General features: G+C 43.2%; 1 protein-coding gene across 3 annotated transcripts in view; it reads left to right on the top strand.

Moving 5' to 3' along the window:
• The window catches only part of inpp5f (inositol polyphosphate-5-phosphatase F), a 189579-nt gene that overhangs the window by 157960 nt on the left and 5147 nt on the right, over window positions 1-26472 (top strand). For all 3 annotated transcript variants that reach the window (XM_048551468.2, XM_048551469.2, XM_048551471.2), the window contains 7 exons: window positions 3206-3334; window positions 4551-4668; window positions 5900-6098; window positions 9921-9992; window positions 10160-10233; window positions 15432-15560; window positions 17247-17334. In XM_048551468.2, the coding sequence (XP_048407425.2) occupies window positions 3206-3334; window positions 4551-4668; window positions 5900-6098; window positions 9921-9992; window positions 10160-10233; window positions 15432-15560; window positions 17247-17334 (809 nt within the window). The remainder of the gene's footprint in view (window positions 1-3205; window positions 3335-4550; window positions 4669-5899; window positions 6099-9920; window positions 9993-10159; window positions 10234-15431; window positions 15561-17246; window positions 17335-26472) is intronic.

Here is a 26472-nt window from a genome sequence, read left to right on the forward strand (position 1 = left end):
TAAGTTGTTGCTGCAAACTGCTTGAGGTTTGAAAGGAGCCTTTTCATAACGTAACAATATGAACTATGAAGGAGACTTGCTTGATCAAAGGTCTTGTATGCTGCTCATTAGTGCATCGGGGCTACAAAGAGCAAAGAGACCTTTCCCAAAGGATTGGGTTCACGTTGAGCTGGCCTTCATCAGGACCCACTGGTGATGCTACATTCAGCTGTAATAGAGAGTTGGTGGCACAGTGATAATGACAATGCACCCGTAACGTTGGACTGTAGGCTAATGTTCTGACGATATGGGTTGCAATCCCACTGAAGCAGAACATGTAGCTGGAACTCAATAAAAATCTTAATTAAAAAGTGATCTAATTAAAGAAACCATGTAATCACTGCCAATTGTCATTAAAAGCAATCTGATTCACTAATGTCCTTTTACAGAAGGAAGTCTGCCATCCTTACTTGGTCTGGCCTGTGTGAGACACCATATCCAGGACAGACCCTCTGGACAATTAGGGGCAATATGTTGGCTTAGGCAGTGAAGCCCATATTCCGTGAACCAAAAAAAATTGATACGGATGCCACCCCCATTGTTCAATAAGTACTCTTTTCTCTGATTCCTTTTGACGCTGAAAAGCAGCATTGGTAAACTATCCTGAGGTCTTGATAAACAGAAAACAATCCAATTGTGTTAATGTGCTCCACTGCATGGACTATTGGATGGGGGAAGGAGAAAGCAGCGTCTGCAGGCTACCTTTTAATGTAACATATCAAAGCAATAAATATTTGACTATACTTTAAAGTGTGAATATCATGTTATAAAATCAGACATCAACTAATCAGATTACCCTAGAGGATTTTTAGGAGCTTTTGATTTATTTTTCTTCAACTACTGTCAGATATCTGAATTTATGCCCTAAGCCATCTGGATTTCAATAGATGCCAGTTTCATGTTCATCTATAATGCAGACTTTTTAAACAGTGTATGTAGCTTCTTTCTCAAATAGCCTCCTAACGTTGCTAATTAAACAGGATGTATGTGACATTTATCAGGGAGTTAAATTTAGTTGTGATGCTGTTATGGTCTTTGACTTGTGCTGCCCTGACTTGAGACTGGGACTGAGAAAAAGGGAAGATCAGGTGAAAAACTGCACTTGCAGAGGATGTCACATCTCAGCTGTGAGAGACAGCAAGTGTGAAGTCTTAATTACAAGTGAGGATTGTTACTAAAGAAATTGGCACTGGGTAATTATTGACGCTATAAATTATTTTATAATTGCTGGTTTTACTCACATTTAATTCAGTTAAAGATTGTTATTGCGAAACAGTAGGCTTTACAGTTCAGCCTGCAAATTTAATTTAGCAGTTCAAAAATTAATTGCACTGTTGTGGAATAGCTTTTCATTGCGTTATGTCTGTAGCATAGTTGTTTTTCCAACATATATTTTCTTTCCTCAACTCCTCGCACAATGATTAACCCTGTTCTAATGAGAAGTTCTCAAGATGAGAATGGGATGCAAAAAAGGATTTGGATCCACTTGAGAGCTGATAGTGTGGTATTCTGCTAGCCCTAAGAAAATGAAGTTGGAAGCATCATCACTTTCACTTCAGTGAAAGGCTGTGGGCTAATTGCACTGAATGGATCTATAAACCTAGATCGGCATTTAAATATGGACCTGCTGTGACAGAACAGAGAATAGGAGTAGTTCACAGATGCAAAGAAAATTTGAGGTTAGACTAAGGCCTGTTTGTTTGCCCCAGTTTGAGGAAATTGAGCCACTCTTAGCTGGTTAAGGGTTTGACATACAACCCCAGAGCCTGAGCATCTTGGCGGTCAGGTTCAACTCCTGGACTTGCTGCAGTTTATCATAGAATCCCTACATCATGGGAATAGGCCATTTGGTCCATTGAGTCCACGCTGACTAACGTCCCACCCAAACACATCCCCCATCCTATCCCTGTAACCCTGCATTCCCAGCAGCTAATCCACCTAACCTATATATCCCTGGACACTATGGGCAATTTAGCACGGCCAATCCACCTGACCTATACATCTTTTGGACCGTGGGAGGAAACCGGAGCACCCAGAGGAAGCGCGCACAGACACGGAGAATGTGCAATTTCAAGATGAACATAGATAGCCTTGGGCAACTGGAATTGAACCTGGATCCCTGGTGCTGAGAGGCAGCACTGAGCCACCATGCTGCCCATGTATTTGGGTGATTGTAAAAATCATTCCAAGCTGCTTGAAGAAGAATAGGAAGTTTTACTTTCAGTTCCTCCCAGAAGAAACCACCGATAAAACAATAATGGGGCCTTACTGTACATTGTTTGTGACCTTTAACTACAAAGGTCCCTGCTGAGCTGTGGAGTATTGTGGGTAGTTTTAGGTGCCACACTTTTTAGGAAGGAGAAGAACGTGATGGAACAATGGACAGAAGAGCTTTATGTGAAAGGTTCTGGACTTCAACAGCTTCTGCTTACGAAGATCAAGTGGAGAAGTTCGGACAGTTTTGCTTGCAGAGGAGAAAGCTGAGATACTTGATTGAAGTTTCTGAAATCATGAGACATTGGGGTCAGAGTGGACAAGTTTTCTCACGTGTAAAAGGATTGAAAGTAAGAGGGTGCAGATTTTAAAATAATTTGGAAAATAAGTAAATAGAGTTGACTAAATCTTTTTGTTCAGTGTGCAGCTCTGGGTTTCGAATACACCTCCAGAAGAACATTTGAGGCAGGTTCAGTCAAGGCCTTAAAGAGGGTATTGATGATGATGATGATTTCTATTGAAGTGATGTGCAGGGTTGTGGGGAAAGAGTTGGAGGATATCTGAGTCTTGATGGATCGAATAGCTTTGTACATTGGAACAATTGACATTCCATGACATTTGGTTGAATGTGCAGGTTATTTGGGTATTTTGAAGTTACAAAGTGCTACCAAGTGCACTTTATTCCCTTCCCTCCGTTTTACATTAAAACGTCAAAAATGCATGCTTAACAGTGAAAGGCGAATTAACATGTTTTGTGCTGCCACCTATCTGACGTGGCTGTTTGTGTGATTCTTGATCGTCTATCGTTGATTGTGCTTTGCTGTCAAATCTAAATAGGTTGAGCAGCATTATTTGCATCAATTGCATGTAAAACATCATAACTTTGCCAAAATATAAATAAAAGAATGATTTGAATTCATATTCTGATCATCATCTTGATTTCTTCTTTCAGTTAAAGAAATTGGGGGTTATGCCACCTGAGCAACCCCTGCCTCAGAAATGCTATCGGATTTATCAGATCATGTGGGCCAACAATGGCGATGCCATCAGCAGGCAGTATGCTGGGACAGCAGCTTTGAAGGTAACGCCCAGTTTATTTCATTTCATTGCAATTCAGTTACTAGAATGGTTTGCTCGTTTATATGTATCGGGCAGAAGCCAAAATGCTGTTTGTACACAGTGTTTTAATTGTACCACGGTATTCTCCCATACACAAGTTCCAAACAATATTAGTGTAGTTTTTATATAGCTAGTATAGAGTGGTTTTCTGATCTGGGGTTGATGTTTGCATGTAACTAATTTAAAGTAGCTGAGCAGTGAATGCGTGTGAATCTGAACCCTGTGAAACTACTGCAATTTATAAAGTATGAAAGAATGGCGAATGCAGTAAATCAGGAACTAAAACCAAGTTGCTGGAAAAGCGCAGCAGGTCTGGCAGTGCCAGTGTAACTAGTCTTGAAAATTCCCCCCTTTTTTCGTTTTCAAGTATGTGATTTTCCTGGGGCATTGGACACGTGCTTATGCCACTCTTTGAGGATCCCATGTTGAGAAGTGGTCAGTTTGATGAGAGTGCCCTTTTCTCGGGACTCTTCTGTCTTGGGAAGGAACACTTGTGAACTACATCTATTCTGTCAGTTTCAGGGTAGCCTAGTACTGAGCATTGAACAATACACAATTATTATTCTCTTAAGAGTATCTCCTGTGTTTTGGTCTCAAGTCTTTGAAAGCTTGAATTCAGGAGTCTGCTTGCTTCTGATGAGGAGCAGGTGTTGCTGAGCTGTTATGGGGGTGGTAGGGAGGAAGAGGAAATTGTTGCTAACTCTGTTAAAGCTACGCTGCTCACTGTATATAAATACCCGAATAGAAAAAGCAAAGCAAGTGAGACTGGGACAGACGTGCATGTGACTATTACCAGGTTGGGTAGGTTGTGTCATTGCTAGTTTTCCTAAATGCTCATTCCCCACCCCACAGCACCATTATCCTTGTTTTCTCTCGGCTCCTTCATTTTTTTGGCTGTGTGGATGAAAATGGAAAAAGACAAATAAGCAGTTAAACTGCACAAATCTAGTTAATCAGTTTGGAGCGTCTTTCACATGATGACCTCCTCCAGGATGTACCAATGTGAATTTGGGAGCCAGATGGTGCCTATGATTTTTGCTATTTTCAGAGCAATAAAAAAAAAATCCGATGCCCTGACCTGAAAGCTGAAACATTTTCAGCTTCAAAACCATCTGTGGTAGTTCTCACCTTCTTCAGCAGAACGTGGGTGTATTATTTTTCTTCCTTTTGAATGTTAGGGTGACTTTACAAGAACTGGAGAACGAAAGCTTGCAGGAATGATGAAAGACGGTTATAACTCTGCCAATCGGTATTATCTCAATCGCTTCCGTGATGCATATCGACAAGCTGTCATAGGTAAGAGCACTACAACTTTACTAATGTTAAGACGCCTTGGAGAATCTGTCAGGAAATATGCGCACGCACACAATTTCATTGGGTTTCATTCCACATATTCTTTTGTGTTTGAAAATAATTAAGCTTTCTTCCTGAAAATTAGGTCTGTTAAACCTCTTTCCAACCATGTGTCTCGAGTATGAATTAACTGGGTGCAGTATTCTAGATTTACATTTTAAAAACGTCACTAGCGTATTGGGACATCAACATGCAGTGTCCCTTCAACCTATCACTTTTTTTTGATTAGAAAAAAATTTATGTAATAATTTGCTCAGAGATTGCACGGACACATTTTGAACCTGGGTCTCCCAGTCCAGGATAAGGATACTACTGCACCACAGGAGGGCCACCTACCGCCTGTTGAGTTTCACTGAAGTAGAATATGCATGGCAGTTTCTCATTTAAAGTCCAGTAAGGAGGTTGGGCAAATTGTAACAGTCAGATTTGTGCACCTCCCAGCTGATCATAACCTTGAATTGGGTCATATTTTCGCCTTGACGTAATTGTATTTCATTCTCTTCTCTACACACACACACACACACACACACACACACCCCACCCCCACCCGGCGCATGCACCACCAGTCGGGCTAATGGCACTTCCCTTTCTCTTCTGTTCTGTTCTACCCTGAGAATCTGACAGCAGCAAAATACATTGGAGACGTCCATCTGATTGCCATGCACTGAGTTGTTGATTGGCATATCAGACTTCTGCCTGAGGCTACTCCTAGATGTCTAGTATATATAATGCTTATTGAGCGTTTCCAGTATCTGGTCATATTGGAAGCTAAGCTCCTGCATGGAAGGCTGTGTGTGTTCAAATTGTGATGGGGGTGGGAGTAGGGAATCATTGTTTGGACTAGAGTGAATGTTTGCAACTCAGTCTGCATTTTTAAGTTAGATTTTCTGTTCCCTTATGTATTCTGTCACGTTCTCTGGTGCAAATTTGTAATTTGTCCTGCCCAGTATTGCCTTTGGACACGTTTATGTAGATGGTTTACCCACAGAATGATTTTTGTTATGCTTGACAGTGAACACACATTTGGTCATTTTTAGTTAACTGTCAAATGAATGCTGCTTTCCATCCCTGTGGTTATACAGCCATTGAGATTTTTAATATATAAATGTGTTCGCACTGTGGCGTTATTGTGTTTAAATATACGGATAAATGGTAATGTTTCCCTTTTAATTAGATCCAATGCAGGGCATCCCAGTGACTGAAGATCTCTATTCCATCTTTAGCAAGGAAAAAGAGCATGAAGCTTTGCAGAAACAGAACCAGAGAAGCCAGCAGGAACAGTTCAGTCTGCTCTTGCAGAATTATATGAAAATGCTATTACCAGACGATGAGAAATTCCATGGAGGCTGGGCTGTGATAGATTGTGATCCCAGGTCTGTAGCCACAAAATTCATCCATCACAGAACTTTTATTTCATTCTCTGAAATTAAATATTGATGAGTCTCAATCTGTCATACTTGATTAAATGTAGAAAATAGCTGCAACACAAGATAAGCTATTTCCTGTTTATGTGGAACAAGAAAATTGATGGTCAAGCCTGAAGTTTGAAGGCTGAATTTTTAATCAAAGTTTGAAATGCCTTTTAAATCCGGTGAAATTTATTTAATGCTGTCAGTAAACAAATGGGCATGGAGCAGCAGTGAGGTTGAATTATTGTGTTCCACAAACACAGTCCAACTGTTAAGAACAGATTTTTGAATGCTAGGAAATTACAAATTTGCTGAAACGAAGAGTTGCATCTTGGAAGAGAAAAGGGCTCTTTTTTCCTTAAAAACGAGCTTATTTCAATAATCTAGGTTTGACGTGCTTACACTGATTCAGAATAAGTATTTGTGATGTTTGTGTGTTTATTCCTCAGCTCTCAAGAAGTAATGCTAGACTTGAAGCATCCACACTCTCTCCACAGATGCTGCTAGACCTGAGATTTTCCAGCATAATCTGTATTTTGATTTTCAGCCTCTGCAGTATTTTGCCTTTCTTGTGTTTTCCTTCCTCTGGGTCAAGGGACACATCTGTTTCATGATAAATTGCTCATGCTGCTATATTGTATTCCATGGTGATGCATGTTAATTACAATAACTTCTTTCTGGTAAATTTGAGAGTTATCATTACAAACCAATTTTTTCTTTCTTATTCATTCATTCGATGAGGGTGTTGCTGGCTCGGCAGCATTTATTGCCCATTTGTAATTGCTCAGAGGGCAGTTGAGAGTCAACCACATTGCTGTGGGTCTGGAGTCACATGTAGGCCAGACCAGGTAAGGATTGCAGGTTCCATCCCTGAAGGATGTTAGTGAACCAGATGGGGTTTTTCTGACAATCAGCAATGGATTTGTGACCATCATTAGACTCTTGGTTCCAGATTTTTTTTCTAACTCCAACTCCACCATCTGCTGTGGCAGGATTTGAATCTGGAGTCTCTGCTTACATCTCGGGATTAACAGTCCAATGATAATGCCAGTAAGTCATTGCCTCCCTTTATTACCAATGTTATAGTGCCAGCAGCTAATAACTCCTTTTTATTTAGCACTTCATTGTGCGTCGTTGCTAAATTGAATATTTTGAAGCCGCCACTATTTCATAGAATCACAGGTACAGAAAAGGTCCTTTGGTCTGCATCACCAAGAGTACCACTTTGCAGCATTTGGCCCTTCAGCGTTTCTAACACTTGAGCTGTATTGAATGGACACCCGTATTCCGAGACTGGTTTTTCATTCATAGCGTAGCTTTTCTTACCAGGTTTATGCTCGTGGTTAGAAACCATTTTTGCAACTCTGTGTATGGAGAAGGGAAAAAGTTGAGATTATGGGAGGACTGGGAAATTATCAGAACAAATACAATGATAGCAATGGACTTGATGTAATGTTACACTACATTTATTTCCATTGTGTTTCACCCTTGGAGTTTATAGTTTTAAAAATTGCAAAAACTGGTTTCTGGTTCGAGTTGTACAGTTATATTTCCAAGTAAAGAAGGGTAAGTGCTCACAAAAAGACCCCATTTTGTTGAAGATTTTTGACCTGCATGCAGCAGGATAATATACCAGAAAATCAATTTAAGGGTGGGGGAGGGGGATGAGGGATAAACAACTTTTATACTCAGAGCACAGTACTGCTTGGGACACAGATTGGTAGGTGCATCGTCATAGAGCTTGCGCCAGTTGATGCTGACAGTAAACTGCCAGGCCTGCACATGCTGTGCACCTCAGAGCCTAACAAAGTAACACCCACCCATTGGTTCAGTTCTCAAGGTAGTATCTTGACCAACCAGAGACAATTCTAGTTTAAAATTCCAAGTCTGGAAGTTAACTGTCAGTTGCATTCTGCCTGGCATCACCTCTACCAATCTAAGTCCATCTGTCAACTGGTCAGCATTCTCCTCACATACAGTGGAAATATTGGTTTTCCCTTTAAATTAATCTTCTTGCATATTGTCCAGATGAGCGCAAGATACAAAACTTAGGAAAAGTCTTTCTGCTCAGCAGTGCTGTACGACTGAAAAGTGATTTATAGGTAATGACAAGGCTCTCAAATCACACTGAATACGGTTAAAACCTGAACATTAGCATCAGGAACCATTTGCCTTGCTGTTCAATATGATAATGACTGACCTCCATCTCAGTACCATACTCTCTCTCCTACATCTCGTGATGTCTTTAATGTTTAGAAATCTGTTTGTTTTAAATGTATTCAGTAACACATCCTCTGTGTAGCCTTCTGTTTTAGAGAATTCGACAGGTTCACTGCTGTCTGAGTCGTGAATGTTTTCCTCACCTCTGTCGGCCTACCCCATTTCCTGAGACACTGACCCTTGTTCTAGAAGCTCCCACCTGCCAACTTGGCCAATGGAAACATCATCCCTGCCTCCAGTCTCCCAGCACTATCAGAATTGTGTGTATCCATGAGGTCCCTTAATCTTGTAAAATCCAGTGAATACAGGCCCAGTTTACCCAATCTCTCCTCAAACCAACAATCCTGTCTTCCCATGAATCAGGATGCAGAACCTTTGCAGCACTCTCTCTGTGGCCAGTAAATTCTGTCTTCAGTGAGGAAACCAAAATTGTGCACTGGTGTTGTCTCAACAAGGCCCCGTACCGCTTCAATAAGAAATCCTTGCTCCATACTCCAATCTTCCCGCTGTGAAGGCCAGCTTCCCATTTGCCTTCCCTGAGAATTGGGTATTGCTGCTTACTAGAATTGTTTTTGAAGTTAGCTTAAATCTGTGTAGCTGAAAATTTGGATGTTGCTTACCTTTCAGTGGTTACTAAAATAACTCACTGGGTGAACACATTTTCTGGTGTTATTGCTTTAATAAGGCAGTAAGACAAGAACATTGTAATTCCACAGACACACACACACACTTCGAGTTTCTAGTTATGGCTTAAGGGTGTGACATGGTTTGAGATAGGAACATCATCTTGAAAACTTGGTATTCGTTCAGGCAGGGTGTGTAATGAAGCCCATCTTGTTGTCTTACAGCTGAGTTTCACAATCCAGTGAAATGGTGCTTGGTACCAAGTCCTGTATCTTGGGCAGCCCAAAATATTCTACTGGAGCCACTAGGCCATCTGCCAAAATGGATTTTACTTGAATTGAAACTAATAGATGAAGATCGTGTTCACTTAAAGAAAAATTAAATGTTCAACAAGCTGTATGAAAGAAATTATGACTTTGTTTCCCACACTACATAATAATTTATTTTTTTATGCTGAATTTATGCCAAGATAAAGCAGTTTCATTAGTGAGTTAAACTAAAATGAAACCGTGGATAACATTAGTGAAGTAGTGCAGCCCTCGGATAGAATTTTTTTATGTATTTTTGTCTCACTATCTTGGTACAGTGAAAAGTTGTTTTGCATGCAGTACAGGCAGATCATAACATATAAGGTCTATTAGGGTAACAGAACAGTGAAGAAGGCTGAGGGGAAGGTGCACAAAGTGAGATCAACATTTAAATTTAAAATTAAATAGTTCTCCCAGCCTTGAATTTATGTTCACCTCTTGTTCTTAGCTGACTTTGGAAGAAGCACTAATATCTTAAGTTGAAATGCCACCTGATGGATTTTGTGGGGCAGTGCTTTGTGGTGTGGTAGCTTTGTCTTTCTGATTGGGAAGATTACAAGAGTGAATGAACTTTAGTTGTTTTCTGAGTGTTTCCTGAGGAAATGTTGTTTGGAACTATCCTTTTTTTTTCCAGCCTTGTCGATGCCACCCACAGAGATGTTGATGTGCTTCTCCTCCTCTCCAACTGTGCCTACTACGTGGCCTAGTAAGTAAATAGCCAGCTTGTTTACAACTCTGTCAAAGTTGACACATTTCAGTTTGTACTCAGAAATTGATAAAATCCAGAGCTGTTGCTAAGCAGCCCATAAGGAGGTGTTCACTTGTATGTGAAGCTGGTTTCAAGTGTGACACCATCTATCCCTCATTTGACAGCTACGATGAAGAAGTTGATAAAGTGAATCAGTATGAAAGAATGAACTTGGAAGATTTGGAGAAGATTGAAATTGGTGAGTGTCTTTCATCAGGTGTCTAATTTACTTTGGGATGGGCAGACTGTACAGGTAGTTGTCCTATAACGTGATAGTTGTGTTCGTGTGTTACCTGGGCTATAGAAAATTCCTGTAGAAAATCACCACACCGCACAGTAGAAAGCTCGCACTATCCAAACACCATCCACTATTCAATCACATTACAGCTGATTTCCAATAACAGGGAACGTGTTATAGCAGAACTGCCTGCACAGAATTTCTCACTTGGCATTGTTACAGCTCCAATTCCCATGGGAGTTTGAATGGCGCTCTACATTGTTGTTATCATTCTCATCCTTGCTGGAAAATGCAGATTGACCTCCATGTTACATTGCAGTCCATTTGTGTGCCTGCTTTTGCTTGTTGAAAAAGGTGTGTGTGTGTGTAAGTAGGTCTTGAATGCAAGATTTGAGATTTTATTTTAAATTCATGCTGTAAGGTGTTGCAGTTTTGAGTCATGTTGGGGTAAGACAGTCTAAGATTTTACCATATGTGAATGAGTTAATTTCATGATATGATCCTTGCAGAAGGATTTTGCGGTAGCCCACTTAGAGGAATTTACATGAGAAGATTTCAAATTAGAAGTACTTTTATTATAATGAATCAGCAAAAATCCAATATTGACTAAACACTAGTAGGGAACTAATGGTGAACATATTTCAGAAAGATCAGCTTTGTCACAGTAGCCACGACAGTAAAAGTGAATTTCAGGAAAAATAAATTCCAAAGCGCAAAATTTATAGTTTAAGTAATTAAAATGACCATTGAAAAGTCCCAATCAACAGAGCCACCTAAAAACCTTTTTTCCTTTTTTGCCAGTTGAGAAGCACAGTTAGACAGGAGGTTATTTAGGCTCCACAACCTGATTGTGCTCGGGAAGGTGGTGGAGACAGAGACCAAGCCAAGGAGTTGGATTGAAGAAATATTTGAACTCGATTAGCTTCTGGCGGGGCAAACCCAGAGACGGCCTCAGTGAAATTTGACAAGGGTGGGTGGGGTTGGAGGGGTCAGAGACCTTTCAGCCTGCATTTTCCTTCTCCCAGCCTGTTTGTGGTTAGGGTTTTGGGGATGATAGAGGATGGGGGATACCTGTCTATCTCAGTCATGTTCTGGCCCATGTTATGCCTGTTGGATAAACTCAGTTATGAATATTTGAAGAATTTTTAAGGCCTTCTAATACACACTTCAACAACAGCGTTTAAAACCTCAAAAGACAATTCGTTGAAGAATCAAACCAGCTTGCAACTTGAGGGGCAAGATGACTATAAGTACCCTATTGGTGACTGGTTGCAGTAGGAGATGACACCAAAGTATTCATCTGAACATGTATTCTTTTTGGTAGAAAACCAAAGGTGGCTGGTTGGTTGAGTTGGTTGGTCCCCTGTTAAACTTTCCCAGTTGTTAAATGGCCCTGTCAAATCCTGTTGTGGTGTGCTGATTGTAATGAACCTGGTGTCAGTTTCGATCTTGGGATTGAGTGGCCGTGCTTTTGGGTTTTGGCTAAGAGCTGCAAATAAGGAAGAGTTCAGAGGCATGTTGATCCATTGGACAGGTACAGTAAGAATGAGGAAGGCAAATGTTCTCCTACAAAGGGATAAGCAATAAGGAAGTCCTGTGACAGGTATGCAAGGCACCGGTGAAGCCATAGCTGGAGTTTTGTGTACAGGTTTGATCTCTCCTCCAAAAGAAATACCATACTTGATGTCCAGAGCATGCAACCAATGTATACTTGACTGGTTCCTGGGATGAATGGATTCACCTATGAAAATAGCTGAAGCAGATTAGATCTATATTCCCAGGAGCTGGGAAGATGAAGAGGTGGTCTACATGTAAAATGCTTAAGATGCTTGACAGGCTGCTGTTGAATGCTTCTCCTGCCTGGAGAACCTGGAACGTAAGGATGTAGTCCCAGGGTAAGGGCCTCAGTAACTTGGGACTCAGATGAGAAATAACTTCAGTTAACTGTAAATATTTAGAATTCTATCCTTGGAGAGCTATCAGTTAGAATATTCAAGATGGATCAACAGTGTGTTGGTTACTAGGGGATTTAGGAGATGTGCAGAAAGGTAACATTGAGGTAAATAAGTCATTATCTTGTCGAATGGTGGGGGAGGCTGGAAGGGCCAGTTGAACTACTCTAGCTCTTTTTTATGTCCTTGGCCTTTGGGCACTCAATTTTGGTGTAGCTCTGATTCCTGTCCCCGTCTCAAACAATACTTTGACAAACACTGTTGAGCAATCTCTTACTTTCCATGTTCAAGAAGGAAAACAGGTTTGTTTATTAATTTCGATTACTCACCAATATGTTTGAGTTGGTTGTGCAAAAGAGAGTGGTCATCAGGAAGTGGGAGGATCATGACTACAAAGTGTGCTCTCTCCTCTGCCCACATCTTGTCGCTTGGCTTTCCGCATTACCCTCTCAGGTTGTTAATCCATGACCAAGATTGGGGAAAATACTCTCCTAATTTCTCTCTGGTCCCCTCGGATTTGAAACCATCCCAGGAGATCACATGGACTAATTGTTCGTATAAAGATACTAATTTTCTGATGTGTATCTCTCCCAGCTCCTTTTGAAAGAACAGAAGTCTTTACATATTGTCCCCAGAATGCAACTGTTTCTTTCATCGAGAGAGAAACCATTTTGAACATCTTCTGATGCATACTTTGGTCTCATCTCCTTCTGTTGTAGCCAGTCACTAATCGAGTCCTCATAGCCATCTTGCCTCTCAAGATGCATCCTGGTTTGATTTATGCAATTAATTATCTATTTGTGGGCTTAAATACAAGTGTCTGAGAGTCTTGTTAGAAGGCCTGAACTTCTTGCAAGAAACTTGCTTAGAAAATCATGTGGGCTAAATTTCTTTAATATCCAAGAGCCCTGTCTGTTCCATTCCCTTATTTTAGAACAAAAACAAACTCTCTGCAATATCCTGCTTCTCCACGGCAGGATCTCCTTTCTGCTCACCTTTTGAAAAGCAGCTGTTCCTTTTCTGTGAGATGCATATAAAGTGTTTAGATACTCGCTTAGCATTTTAATGGTTTAACATTGAAGTTTTTTTCCCCCTGTACCAGATTGGGTGGGTATGACCTCAGGCTAGGGCGTCCATCATAATCTCACCATCCACTTTTTAAAAAGAATATTCTGCTTCATTTTAAGTTTAAGGGGTCATTTTAAATACAGTTATCTTGTGAAGTTCAATAAACATGAGTTTACTGATAGTTTAGGTAGTAGGAGGGTCCAGAGCCAAAACGTCAGCTCATCTGATGCTGCCTGGCCTGCTGTGTTCCTCCAGTTCCACACCATGTTATCTCAGACTCCAGCATAGGCAGTTTCTACTATCTCTGTGTATGTAGTAGTCTGGTTAAAGAAGGCCACCTTCTCCAGGGCAGTTAAAGATAGATAATGGGCGCGAGCCCAGCCTCCACAACTCTCTTCTCCATTGAAGGAATAAAAATAGCCTATTGACAGACAAATAATGGGAACTGCAGATGCTGGAGAATCCAAGATAAGAAAGTGTGAAGCTGGATGAACACAGCAGGCCAAGCAGCATCTCAGGAGCACAAAAGCTGACGTTTTGGGCCTAGACCCTCAGATGAAGGGTCTAGGTCCGAAACGTCAGCTTTTGTGCTCCTGAGATGCTGCTTGGCCTGCTGTGTTCATCCAGCTTCACACTTTGTTAGCCTATTGACAGTTTGTTTTTAGTGTTGGTCACTTCCTGCTTTTGCCTCAAATATATCTCAAAAGCAAGAGTCTAATTTTCAAAAGTTTAATGCTCATAAAATTCACATTGACTTTAAAATAGTTCTAAAATCTGTCTTCATAAATTATAGATGTGCATGACATTACAGCTCAACTTTAATGTTACTTATAAAGTGCAAAACAGATCTGTTACTTTCATTCACAGTGTGAGGCATCTGGTGCACTTCAAATTTCAAGCTCCATTTCAAAATTACTTTCTTGTCAAACACGTATCCTAAAAGGTTTTGTGTGATTTAGAACTGCTCAGTGTGAAATAGTAGCAGGGCTTTAGTCAGCGGCCTTTCACCTTTTGAACAGAATAAATTGCAGTTTGTAAGAGTATTTGAGGAAATTTGAACTTGCTGTAGCATTGTTTAGTGTTCCATATAATTCAAACTAGTTTAAATTAGGATAAAATGGGGAATGAGGTCAGAGAAAGGAGCTTGCTTTTATGCTAATCGATCCTTTTTTGAAAAAGAACTGTACATTTTAAAGCTACCTAATTATCACAGCAGTGTTTTGTTAAGTTAGCTGTTTACGTACAGCTATGGGACATAATGCATTTTAATTGCCAAAGCTTTTGAGATGGTCATCTAGAGAAGTATTTCTTTATTGTTGAGTTTAGGGGCAAAATAATTAAAACATAACTGGGTTTGAGAAGCAAACAGAGCTTTAAGGGATAAGAGATTGTGTGTCTGAGACAGTATTAAGTGGACTGTCATTGTCCTGCGTTGGGAAATGGAAGATCATCAACAATGGAGTGCGGCAGAGAAGATAAGGAATTGAAGAGGTAATCCAAAGAGTTTAGTTTGGCTCATGACAGTGGGAGAAAGTACTGTTAGTGAATGTGACTGCTGTTGGACTTCTTCATCTCTTCTGTGTGCTCCTCCAATCCCCTTCGTTCCTTGAGAGACTGAAACACATACCTCCTACCTTTTGATAAATCCAACAATGGATCTTGCACAACCTGCAGGGGTAAATCATTTCACCATCCTTCCTGAGTGAAGTAATTTCCCTCCATCTTCGTCTCTTATCCTGAGACTGTTGCCCTTGTGTTTTTTAAAATCCCTGGTCAGGTGGAAGCAATCTGCAAGTCTACCCTGCTAAACTTCCCAGAATCTTGTTGTCTCTTTTAAATCTGCACAGGCCACGTTTACACAACCTCTCCATTTTAGGGCAACCTTTTCATCCCAGGGACCAATTTATTGAACCTTTGCTGCACTGCCTTTAATAAAAGTATGTCCTTTAATAAATGTAAAGACAAAACTGTGAGCAGTATTCCAGAGCCACCAAACCTTGCAAAGCATGCAAATTGAAGCAACTGTAATGTACTGCAGCATATTAAGTATGAGATTTGTAGAATCCTTGTGTATACTACTATGTGACCAGTAGTGATAAAGCAAATATTGTGACTTTCTATGTTTTTTTGAATTAAAAGGTCCGGAACCAACTTTCTTCGGAAAGCCCAAATTCACTTGTATGAGGCTGCACTACAAACACAATGGAACTAGTGGATACTTTCATACACTCAGAGCTGTGACGCGAAACCCTGAGGAGGATGGGAAAGGTAATGCTTTTTACAGTTTCCTTCTGTGATGTGTCAAGGTTGTCACAATGTCTGGTTTGATCTGTCGACAACTGGAATGTTGCATCACAGGAGGTGTTCTGTTTAGGAACAAACCCAGTTTTTTCTGACCTCTCATTATATGCCATCTGGTAAAGAATCGTTAAAATGTCAGTACACTTGACAGCTTTATCCAAAATCTGTATTTTACTACAAGTTCCCATAGATGTGTCTGCATAGTAAACACACGCAAGACTAATTTATGCTAACTTGAGACTTGCAGTTGGCATTTTTTTTACCTGATCACTGGATATAATTTTTATATAGGGAAGGCAATCGCCTAGCAGTATTATGGCTGGACTGTTAATCCAGAGACCCAGGTAATGTTCAGGGGACCTTGGTTCAAATCCAGCCAAATCCACAGGGATTTAAATTAATGAATATCTGGAAGTAAGATGACCATGAATCCGTTGCTGATTAGTGAACAAGATGGGTTTTTCTGATAATGTCCTTTTAGGAAAGGAAACTGCCATCCTTACCTGGTCTGGCCTACCTGTGATTCCTGATCCACAGAAATCTGGCTGACTCATAACTACCTTATGGGCATTTAGGGATGTGCAATAAATGCTGCCGAAGTGGTAAATTTCTTTCCCACCCTTGACTATACCTCTACAGAAAACATAGGAACCCATCCTTCCATTTGGTCAGCTTCTCCTTAGTGGGTAGGTAAGAGCTTACCTGGCCGAGAGTTGGGAAACTTATTGGCTTAAGGTAATACATATTGATGTTTTTCTCCCTTCTCACTAGTTCTGTTCTGAGTATGTACCCCATTAGCTATTTATCAGCTGTAAACCTCTTTAGATTATGTGGTAAAGGGTAGTGCAGATGGGCATGCTTGTTCAAAACCAACTTGCATTAGTCTAACTTTCTATTGTAATTAAGAGCAAGGCCTTTGTTTTTTAATAGCCATACTCCACCTGTATTGTTTATGTCCAAATGTGATGTCGTCCCCTTATTGGGGTGGGGAGGGGATGGAAAAGAGAGACGGAGAGACCCACCATTCCTGGGCTAGAAGGAGAAAAATCAACCAGAATCCAACTGTTTTGCCAATGTAAAGTGTCCACACGTGTACCCTGGATGTGGGTAAAATTGGACTGTGCTAGCATACCATCCAGGTGTAAGTATGCATAGAATAGCAATTACCGAAGTACCTGAAGATTGGCACCAAGAATTGTTTTTGACAATAGCAAATTGAAAACGTTTGGCAACAAGTTTGCAACACGTTGTATAAAGTTTACTACCTTCCCGAATTATTCATTAAATCTTGAGTATTAGCTAAGTTATACGGACCAAGAATATTTCTTCTGCTTTACACTCTTTCCCCGCGCACGCACAGCAAATTGTGCTTCCACAATGGAAGAACTCCCACATACAAACTCACGTACTGTTATAGAGTGCTTTTCTGCCCAGCCACCTCAAATGGGGTAACATAGGAAATTTATTTTGGTTACAATTCCAAGATAGTCTGTCATTCTTGCTGTTATGGACTGTGAATATAGAAGAGCTTGAACATGGTGCTAATAGGCTATGAGCAACATAAATAATACTTTAATGAAACATGAAAATGTTCATAATTTGTCGAAGATGTTCTTGTAAACAGTACTTCATAGTGTTTTAATTGGTTTGCAGACACCCTTCAGTGCATTGCTGAGATGCTTCAACTTACAAAACAGAGCCTGGGATTAGATGTGTCAATTGTAGAAAAGAAGTTGGAAAGGTGAGTTGGAATTAGGAGAGCTTTGATTAGCTTGTTAATAATATTCGTGCAAACGGGCATTAAGAAAGCGGAAAGCAGCAGAAGAATTTTGTATTCTCAGTTCTGTTGTTGACAATCAGCTGTACTCAGATTTCCAAATCTGCTTTTGTAACGACTACTGGGGAAAACTGTTACCTTTAATGAAAGGATGTTTGTGAACTTGGAGAAGGAAAAATGGTTTCAGCTCTGTGTGATTCTAGAAAACGATGCACTTGTTGCTGCGATGATGGCTTTTCGAGTAAATCTCCTCACACACCTTATTCCCTTCCTCTACTCTCCTTAGTATTTTCTTCCAATTCTCCTCTTGGTTATTTATTGCCATTATCTTCATAGCTACTAATTTAAAAAAGGTGTATTTTCTGCTGTCAGAAGGAAACTGTTGTTGTGCTAACTCTGAGCCCCATTGTTCATGATTCTTCAATTCATTGAAGCATACTGCTATTTACCCACTTGAAGCTTTTGTAAAACTGTGAAATTTATTTTTAATCCCTCCAGCCTTCACTGTTCCAGTTTCAAGGGTCATTGCTGTGATTTTTCATGTGATACTTTCTCATTAGTATTTGCTGTTTCTTCTCTTTGCTATATGCCAAATTGCTTGGGTGGCCCAGAGCACTTGATTGAGGAATGTTTAAAGCTCTCGATCCCATTTATTTTTCCTTCCCCCTTTCGGTCCCACCTCTCGTAAGATGCCTGCTCCAACACTTTGAGAAGCCTGTCATATTGGCTATATAGTCTGACTGTTCTTTGTTCACTTTATCCTATTAACTTGTCCAGTAAGAGACCAGAAGCATGTTTTCTAATATGGCATTGCTGGCAAATTTCAGTATAGTTCTTTTTAAATCTCAATTTGGATCAACAGACCTTTTTGAGAGAAGGGAGAAATATTTATTTAACCCTTTTTTTTTTGTTTTTGCTTTCCATCCCCTTGCTATCTGTTTTCTTAAGAATGTATTTGTTTTGATGTCACGTACCTTTAACTTTTATTAGTTTCCTCCTCTTTGGCACATCATTAAATGCTTGTTTTCTTTGAAAACTCACAAACACGGCAAGCTGTATGTTATGGTCATTTCCACTTTGATAGAGTGAGGTTTCTTGGATTCGATCTGCTTTGTGGATCATGGGTGGAGCAGGATGCTCAATGGTGGCTGTTCTTGTAAGCAGCTAACAGAGATGGGGTTTCATTTTGGAGGTTATACAAGTCCAAGTCTCAGTGCGATAACTTGTGTGGTCAAAGCACTGGTCATGCAGTGCCTTTGGAAGTGTAAAGGAATACTTAGTCCATCCACTTGGACAGTGGTGGCATGGTGGTTACATTGCTGGACAAGCAGTATGGCACCCCAGGGGTCATGGGTATGAATCCTGGTGTGGCAGATGGTGAATGTAAGTTCATTGACGTCTGGAACGGAGAGTTGGCCTAATGGCAAATGGTAACCACTGTTATCCAAACAAAAAAAAATTTGATCTACCAACACCATTTAGGGAAGAAAATCTGCTGTCTTTACCTGGTTTGGCTGATGTGCACTCCAGATCCACAGCAGTGTGGTTGGCTCCCAATTGCAATGAATGCAGGCCTAGCCAGCAATGCCACCTTCTGAATAGGGAACAAATATGGGTTGGGGGGGGGGGGGGCGGAAATGAGCAACAGCAGATTTTGTAGGGTGGGGGTAGGGGAACAGCAGAGTTCCTTCATTGCTCAGTGCAATTATAACCTGCCCAGAAAAACCAGCTAATATTAAAATGGCAGGTGATAAGCTAACAAAGAATGAAATACCTATTTCATTCTCCTTTTCTAAGGAAGTTTTTATTTAAGTAGGCAGGTACCCAGATACCCCTCTGTTCCATTTCAATGAGCCAGCAGTAGGGAATAAGTCTTAAAATAAAGCTGTGCCTATCAGCACTATGATCTAATTCTTTGTTGGAGTCTCAAGTGCTCTGCATGCTCCTGAGATGCTGCTTGGCCTGCTGTGTTCATCCAGCTCCACACTTTGTTATCTTGGATTCTCCAGCATCTGCAGTTCCCATTATCTCTGATACAAACTTGCACCGGCTGTTCACAAGGTTCTGTGGCTTCAGCCTGGGCTTGCAAAATCTTGGTTTAAATCTTAATTTGCAACTGAGCTGGGAATATGGGAATTTTTCAATTAATACTCAGCAGCAAAAGGCCCCAAGATAACAATCTGTTCTCTCAGGTCGTTGACTCCAAGTCCCCGCTCGAGGATTTGAGCACATTGGGCTGATGCGGAAGTGTAGTATTGAGGTTATCAGAGACATACTTAAAAGCTTTGAAGGAGTGACCATTCCCTTCGATAATGTGATTATCCTCAATTTATCAAACATCTTAAAAGAAAATTATTATTTCATACACGGTAGTTTGGGCAATTTAAAACTTGCAGCCATGTTCAAAAACAAAACCTATAATTCTGCTTCTGTAAACTTGGAAGCAAGAATTCTTAAAATTATGCATTTTACCTGCGTTGGCCCAAGGTGAAGTAATGTTTTCAGAGTTGTCATTTCTTAAAATCCTGCCATGGCTTCTTGCATCACTTCCAGAGCTTCCTGCCGCCCTGTGACCCTTTGAGATCTCTCAGCTCCTCCATTTGAGTCTCTTCCACACGCTTGATTTTAGTTAACCCACCACTGCAAGTGTACTTTCTGTCGCTAAAGCTCTCAAATTCTATCCTGGGAATCTCACCCTCTGCCTTCCTCTCAAAAGTGCTCTTCAAGCCCACCTCTCCCCAACCTTTTTTCCTCAGTGTGGAAGTTCTGGTGTTAGACTGGGGTGGACAAAGTCAGAAGTCACACATTGTAGTCCAACAGATTTATTTGAAATCACAAGCTTTTGGAGTGCAGTCCCTTTGTTAGGGTTCTCATGTGGCACAGCGCAAAACCACAAATGACCACCTTGGAAGGCAGACATGGGATACGACAGAGAGTAGCTTTCATTGTCCAGTACTTCCCCAGAGCGGAGAAACTACACCATGTTCTTTGCAGTCTTCATGTCATTGAGCCTCTCGCCATGACCACCTCAACGCCTCCGCTTCTCAGCTTTTAGAACAACACTGCACGACACTGTCATAGCAACCTCAGCAGATCATCAACATGGATACTACCATCTCACGAATAGCACCCAACGCATAAACAGCAGATACTCCTGTGACTCGGCCGACATTGTGTCTATCTCATACACTGCAGGCAAGGATGCCCCGGGGTACGGTATGTTGGAAAAACCATGCAAGCACTACAACAATGGATGAATGGGCACTGCATAACAATTGCCGGACAGGGATATTCCTTCCCAGTTGGGGAACACTTTAATGGTGAAGGGCATTCAGCCTCCGATCTTTGGGTTAGCGTCCTCTGACCTGGATGTTGAGATACACGACAACAAAAGAATTGCCGAGCAGAGACTGATAGCCAGGTTCTGTACCCAGGATGATGACCTTAATTGTAATCTTGGGTTTGGGTTGCGTTACATGTGACCCCACCACACTGTTCTGTCTCTGCAATCTTCCTTACTGTCCTGTTTTTAATAGCATCACCTTGATAAATTATGATAGCTCTACCTTAATTAGTTTGCACAGTATTGAATTACTTCTATTTCGGTTAGACCCTCAGCATGTGACTCTGAAAGTTATCATGTTATTCTAGTCATTTAGTTTGTCTCCATATCCACCTTATTTTTAATTTTTTTTTAATAATCTCACTGCCTCACTTAATTGGATTATAGGTCATCTCTTCGCTGGTTATTCAATGTTGACATTTTACTCACTATCTAACACTCCTGGTCACCTGCAGAGACTTCTTATCTGAACACTCCACTCGCACCAGTTGTATGATCTTTTGATCTGTCTGCCTATAAACTGTGTCCATGTGGTCTCCTGTCTCACTGTATCTGACAAAGGGGCTGTGCTCTGAAAGCTTGTGATTTTGACTAAACCTGTTGGACTATAACCTGGTGTTGTGACTTCAACCTCTTGGTCACTTGTCCCATAATCGTCTTGTGTGGCTGAGAACCAAATCTGTTTGCTTCTGTCAAGGCCTCGATGTTTTCACTGTTGAAAACATGTAGTTTATACATCGTTTTTGATGTAAGTTACTGTTTTCTCCATCATTACTGGCCGATGTTTTGACCCGTTTACATAACTGCTAACATACCAGGAGGGGATTTAAAAAGTTGAAACATTGGTGAAAACATTTTAACTGTGTAGCTAATAAAATGTGAGGCTGGATGAACACAGCAGGCCAAGCAGCATCTCAGGAGCACAAAAGCTTTTGTGCTCCTGAGATGCTGCTTGGCCTGCTGTGTTCATCCAGCCTCACATTTTATTATCTTGGAATCTCATCTGCAGTTCCCATTATCTCTTAACTGTGTAGCTAATAGTTTTGAAACAAATAGTTGGAGACTGAGGCAGAAGGGCTCTTACCAACTGCTACTTTGCACTTCAATATTACTTAGTGTTCAGCTTTGTGTTTATCACAGTATCCAAGAGAGTGGTGATTTGTGCATGTCGAATTCTCTCATTCTATAATGTTTTGATCTTCTGGATCTTTAAAATAAGGAAAGCTGAGTCTGCCTTTAGTAGAGAGTTGCGGACCAAGTCTGACGGTCTTCCCTGGACTTTTTTTACATGTTTATTGCAATCTGCCAGGATTAAAAACAAAATAATCTGTCCTTTTTTGTTTATTCATTCTTAAAAAAAAAACCCCATTGTGGTTTCCAACTAATCCAAAAGTCTCCAACTTTTCACCTGGATGGGTTTATCTGAAAGCTTGATCCAGATGTTAGTTAATAAAATGTGAGGCTGGATGAACACAGCAGGCCAAGCAGCATCTCAGGAGCACAAAAGCTGACGTTTCGGGCCTAGACCCTTCATCAGAGAGGGGGATGGGGGGAGGGAACTGGAATAAATAGGGAGAGAGGGGGAGGCGGACCGAAGATGGAGAGTAAAGAAGATAGGTGGAGAGAGTGTAGGTGGGGAGGTAGGGAGGGGATCGGTCAGTCCAGGGAAGACGGACAGGTCAAGGAGGTGGGATGAGGTTAGTAGGTAGCTGGGGGTGCGGCTTGGGGTGGGAGGAAGGGATGGGTGAGAGGAAGAACCGGCTAGGGAGGCAGAGACAGGTTGGACTGGTTTTGGGATGCAGTGGGTGGGGGGGGAAGAGCTGGGCTGGTTGTGTGGTGCAGTGGGGGGAGGGGATGAACTGGGCTGGTTTAGGGATGCAGTAGGGGAAGGGGAGATTTTGAAACTGGTGAAGTCCACATTGATACCATATGGCTGCAGGGTTCCCAGGCGGAATATGAGTTGCTGTTCCTGCAACCTTCGGGTGGCAACATTGTGGCAGTGCAGGAGGCCCATGATGGACATGTCATCAAGAGAATGGGAGGGGGAGTGGAAATGGTTTGCGATTGGGAGTTGCAGTTGTTTGTTGCGAACTGAGCGGAGGTGTTCTGCAAAGCGGTCCCCAAGCCTCCGCTTGGTTTCCCCAATGTAGAGGAAGCTGCACCAGGTACAGTGGATGCAGTATACCACATTGGCAGATGTGCAGGTGAACCTCTGCTTAATGTGGAATGTCATCTTGGGGCCTGGGATGGGGGTGAGGGAGGAGGTGTGGGGACAAGTGTAGCATTTCCTGCGGTTGCAGGGGAAGGTGCCAGGTGTGGTGGGGTTGGAGGGCAGTGTGGAGCGAACAAGGGAGTCACGGAGAGAGTGGTCTCTCCGGAAAGCAGACAGGGGAGGGGATGGAAAAATGTCTTGGGTGTTGGGGTCGGATTGTAAATGGCGGAAGTGTCGGAGGATAATGCGTTGTATCTGGAGGTTGGTAGGGTGGTGTGTGAGAACGAGGACGATCCTCTTGGGGCGGTTGTGGCAGGGGCGGGGTGTGAGGGATGTGTCGCGGGAAATGCGGGAGACGCGGTCAAGGGCGTTCTCGATCACCGTGGGGGGAAAGTTGCGGTCCTTAAAGAACTTGGACATCTGGGATGTGCGGGAGTGGAATGTCTTATCGTGGGAGCAGATGCAGCGGAGGTGGAGGAATTGGGAATAGGGGATGGAATTTTTGCAGGAGGGTGGGTGGGAGGAGGTGTATTCTAGGTAGCTGTGGGTGTCGGTCGGCTTGAAATGGACATCAGTTACAAGCTGGTTGCCTGAGATGGAGACTGAGAGGTCCAGGAAGGTGAGGGATGTGCTGGAGATGGCCCAGGTGAACTGAAGGTTGGGGTGGAAGGTGTCGAACATAGACCAGTTTTTCCGCCGTCTTCGCCTCCATGCCTACTTCTTCAACCGGGAACCCAACCCTCCTTCCACTGACCCCTTCACCCGCTTCCAACACAAGTCCTCCTCCTGGACACCACCCCCAGGCCTCCTACCCTCCCTCGACCTCTTCATCTCCAACTGCCGTCGAGACATTAACCGCCTCAACCTCTCCACCCCTCTCACCCACTCCAACCTCTCCCCCGCAGAACGGGCAGCCCTCCGCTCCCTCCCAACCTCACCATCAAACCCGCAGACAAGGGTGGCGCAGTGGTAGTATGGCGCACTGACCTCTACATCGCCGAGGCCAGACGCCAACTCTCCGACACCACCTCCTACCGCCTCCTCGATCATGACCCCACACCCGAGCACCAAACCATCATCTCCAACACCATTCACAACCTCAGGGGACCTCCCACCCACAGCCTCCAACCTCATTGTTCCCCAACCCCGCACGGCCCGTTTCTATCTCCTTCCCAAAATCCACAAACCTGCCTGCCCTGGTCGACCCATCGTCTCAGCCTGCTCCTGCCCCACCGAACTCATCTCCACCTATCTGGACTCCATTTTCTCCCCTTTGGTCCAGGAACTCCCCACCTACGTCCGTGACACCACCCACGCCCTCCACCTCCTCCAGGACTTCCAATTCCCTGGCCCCCAACACCTCACATTCACCATGGATGTCCAGTCCCTGTACACCTGCATTCCGCATGGAGATGGCCTCAAGGCCCTCCGCTTCTTCCTGTCCCGCAGGCCCGACCAGGTCCCCTCCGCCGACACTCTCATCCGCCTAGCTGAACTCGTCCTCACCCTCAACAACTTCTCTTTTGACTCCTCCCACTTCCTACAGACTAAGGGGGTGGCCATGGGCACCCGCATGGGCCCCAGCTATGCCTGCCTCTTTGTAGGTTCCGTGGAACAGTCCCTCTTCCGCACCTACACAGGCCCCAAACCCCACCTCTTCCTCCGGTACATTGATGACTGTATCGGTGCCGCCTCTTGCTCCCCAGAGGAGCTCGAACAGTTCATCCACTTCACCAACACCTTCCACCCCAACCTTCAGTTCACCTAGCACATCCCTCACCTTCCTGGACCTCTCAGTCTCCATCTCAGGCAACCAGCTTGTAACTGATGTCCGTTTCAAGCCCACCAACTCCCACAGCTACCTAGAATACACCTCCTCCCACCCACCCTCCTGCAAAAATTCTATCCCCTATTCCCAATTCCTCCGCCTCCGCTGCATCTGCTCCCACGATAAGACATTCCACTCCCGCACATCCCAGATGTCCAAGTTCTTTAAGGACCGCAACTTCCCCCCACGGTGATCGAGAACGCCCTTGACCGCGTCTCCCGCATTTCCCGCGACACATCCCTCACACCCCGTCCCCGCCACAACCGCCCCAAGAGGATCCCCCTCGTTCTCTCACACCACCCTACCAACCTCCGGATACAACGCATTATCCTCCGACACTTCCGCCATTTACAATCCGACCCCACCACTCAAGACATTTTTCCATCCCCTCCCCTGTCTGCTTTCCGGAGAGACCACTCTCTCCGTGACTCCCTTGTTCGCTCCACACTGCCCTCCAACCCCACCACACCCGGCACCTTCCCCTGCAACCGCAGGAAATGCTACACTTGTCCCCACACCTCCTCCCTCACCCCCATCCCAGGCCCCAAGATGACATTCCACATTGAGCAGAGGTTCACCTGCACATCTGCCAATGTGGTATACTGCATCCACTGTACCTGGTGCGGCCTCCCCTACATTGGGGAAACCAAGCGGAGGCTTGGGGACCGCTTTGCAGAACACCTCCGCTCAGTTCGCAACAAACAACTGCAACTCCCAGTCGCAAACCATTTCCACTCCCCCTCCCATTCTCTTGATGACATGTCCATCATGGGCCTCCTGCACTGCCACAATGATGCCACCCGAAGGTTGCAGGAACAGCAACTCATATTCCGCCTGGGAACCCTGCAGCCATATGGTATCAATGTGGACTTCACCAGTTTCAAAATCTCCCCTTCCCCTACTGCATCCCTAAACCAGCCCAGTTCATCCCCTCCCCCCACTGCACCACACAACCAGCCCAGCTCTCTCCCCCCCCCCCCCCCCCCCCCCCCCCACCCACTGCATCCCAAAACCAGTCCAACCTGTCTCTGCCTCCCTAACCGGTTCTTCCTCTCACCCATCCCTTCCTCCCACCCCAAGCCGCACCCCCAGCTACCTACTAACCTCATCCCACCTCTGTGACCTGTCCGTCTTCCCTGGACTGACCTATCCCCTCCCTACCTCCCCACCTACACTCTTTCCACCTATCTTCTTTACTCTCCATCTTCGGTCCGCCTCCCCCTCTCTCCCTATTTATTCCAGTTCCCTCCCCCCATCCCCCTCTCTGATGAAGGGTCTAGGCCCGAAACGTCAGCTTTTGTGCTCCTGAGATGCTGCTTGGCCTGCTGTGTTCATCCAGCCTCACATTTTATTATCCAGATGTTAGTTATTGTCTGAAGAATGTCCTGTCATTAGGCCTTCATTAGAACCTATGTTCCTTTTGCCTTGTTCCCCCTTTTGCTTTAAAAGCACGGTTATTGCCACTTTTCTTGCGGTCACATAAGCCCATGGCTAGGGATGGGCAGCAAAGTACACTGAGGTAATAGAGTCTTCAGTGGCTGGCAACAGCTCACTTTTGAGCGATGTGCCCTTTTCCACCCAATGACATTAAACTGCTGCAATGTTTACCCAGGGATCAGTACTACTATCAATTCTAAAAATAAATGATTTTTTTTTAATGGCTCTCAGATGACTTTGAAGAAAATCGCCCATAAAGATGTAGTAACCATTGCATACCCC

The sequence above is a fragment of the Stegostoma tigrinum genome, chromosome 20, assembly GCF_030684315.1.
Source record: "Stegostoma tigrinum isolate sSteTig4 chromosome 20, sSteTig4.hap1, whole genome shotgun sequence".
Classification (NCBI taxonomy): domain Eukaryota; kingdom Metazoa; phylum Chordata; class Chondrichthyes; order Orectolobiformes; family Stegostomatidae; genus Stegostoma; species Stegostoma tigrinum.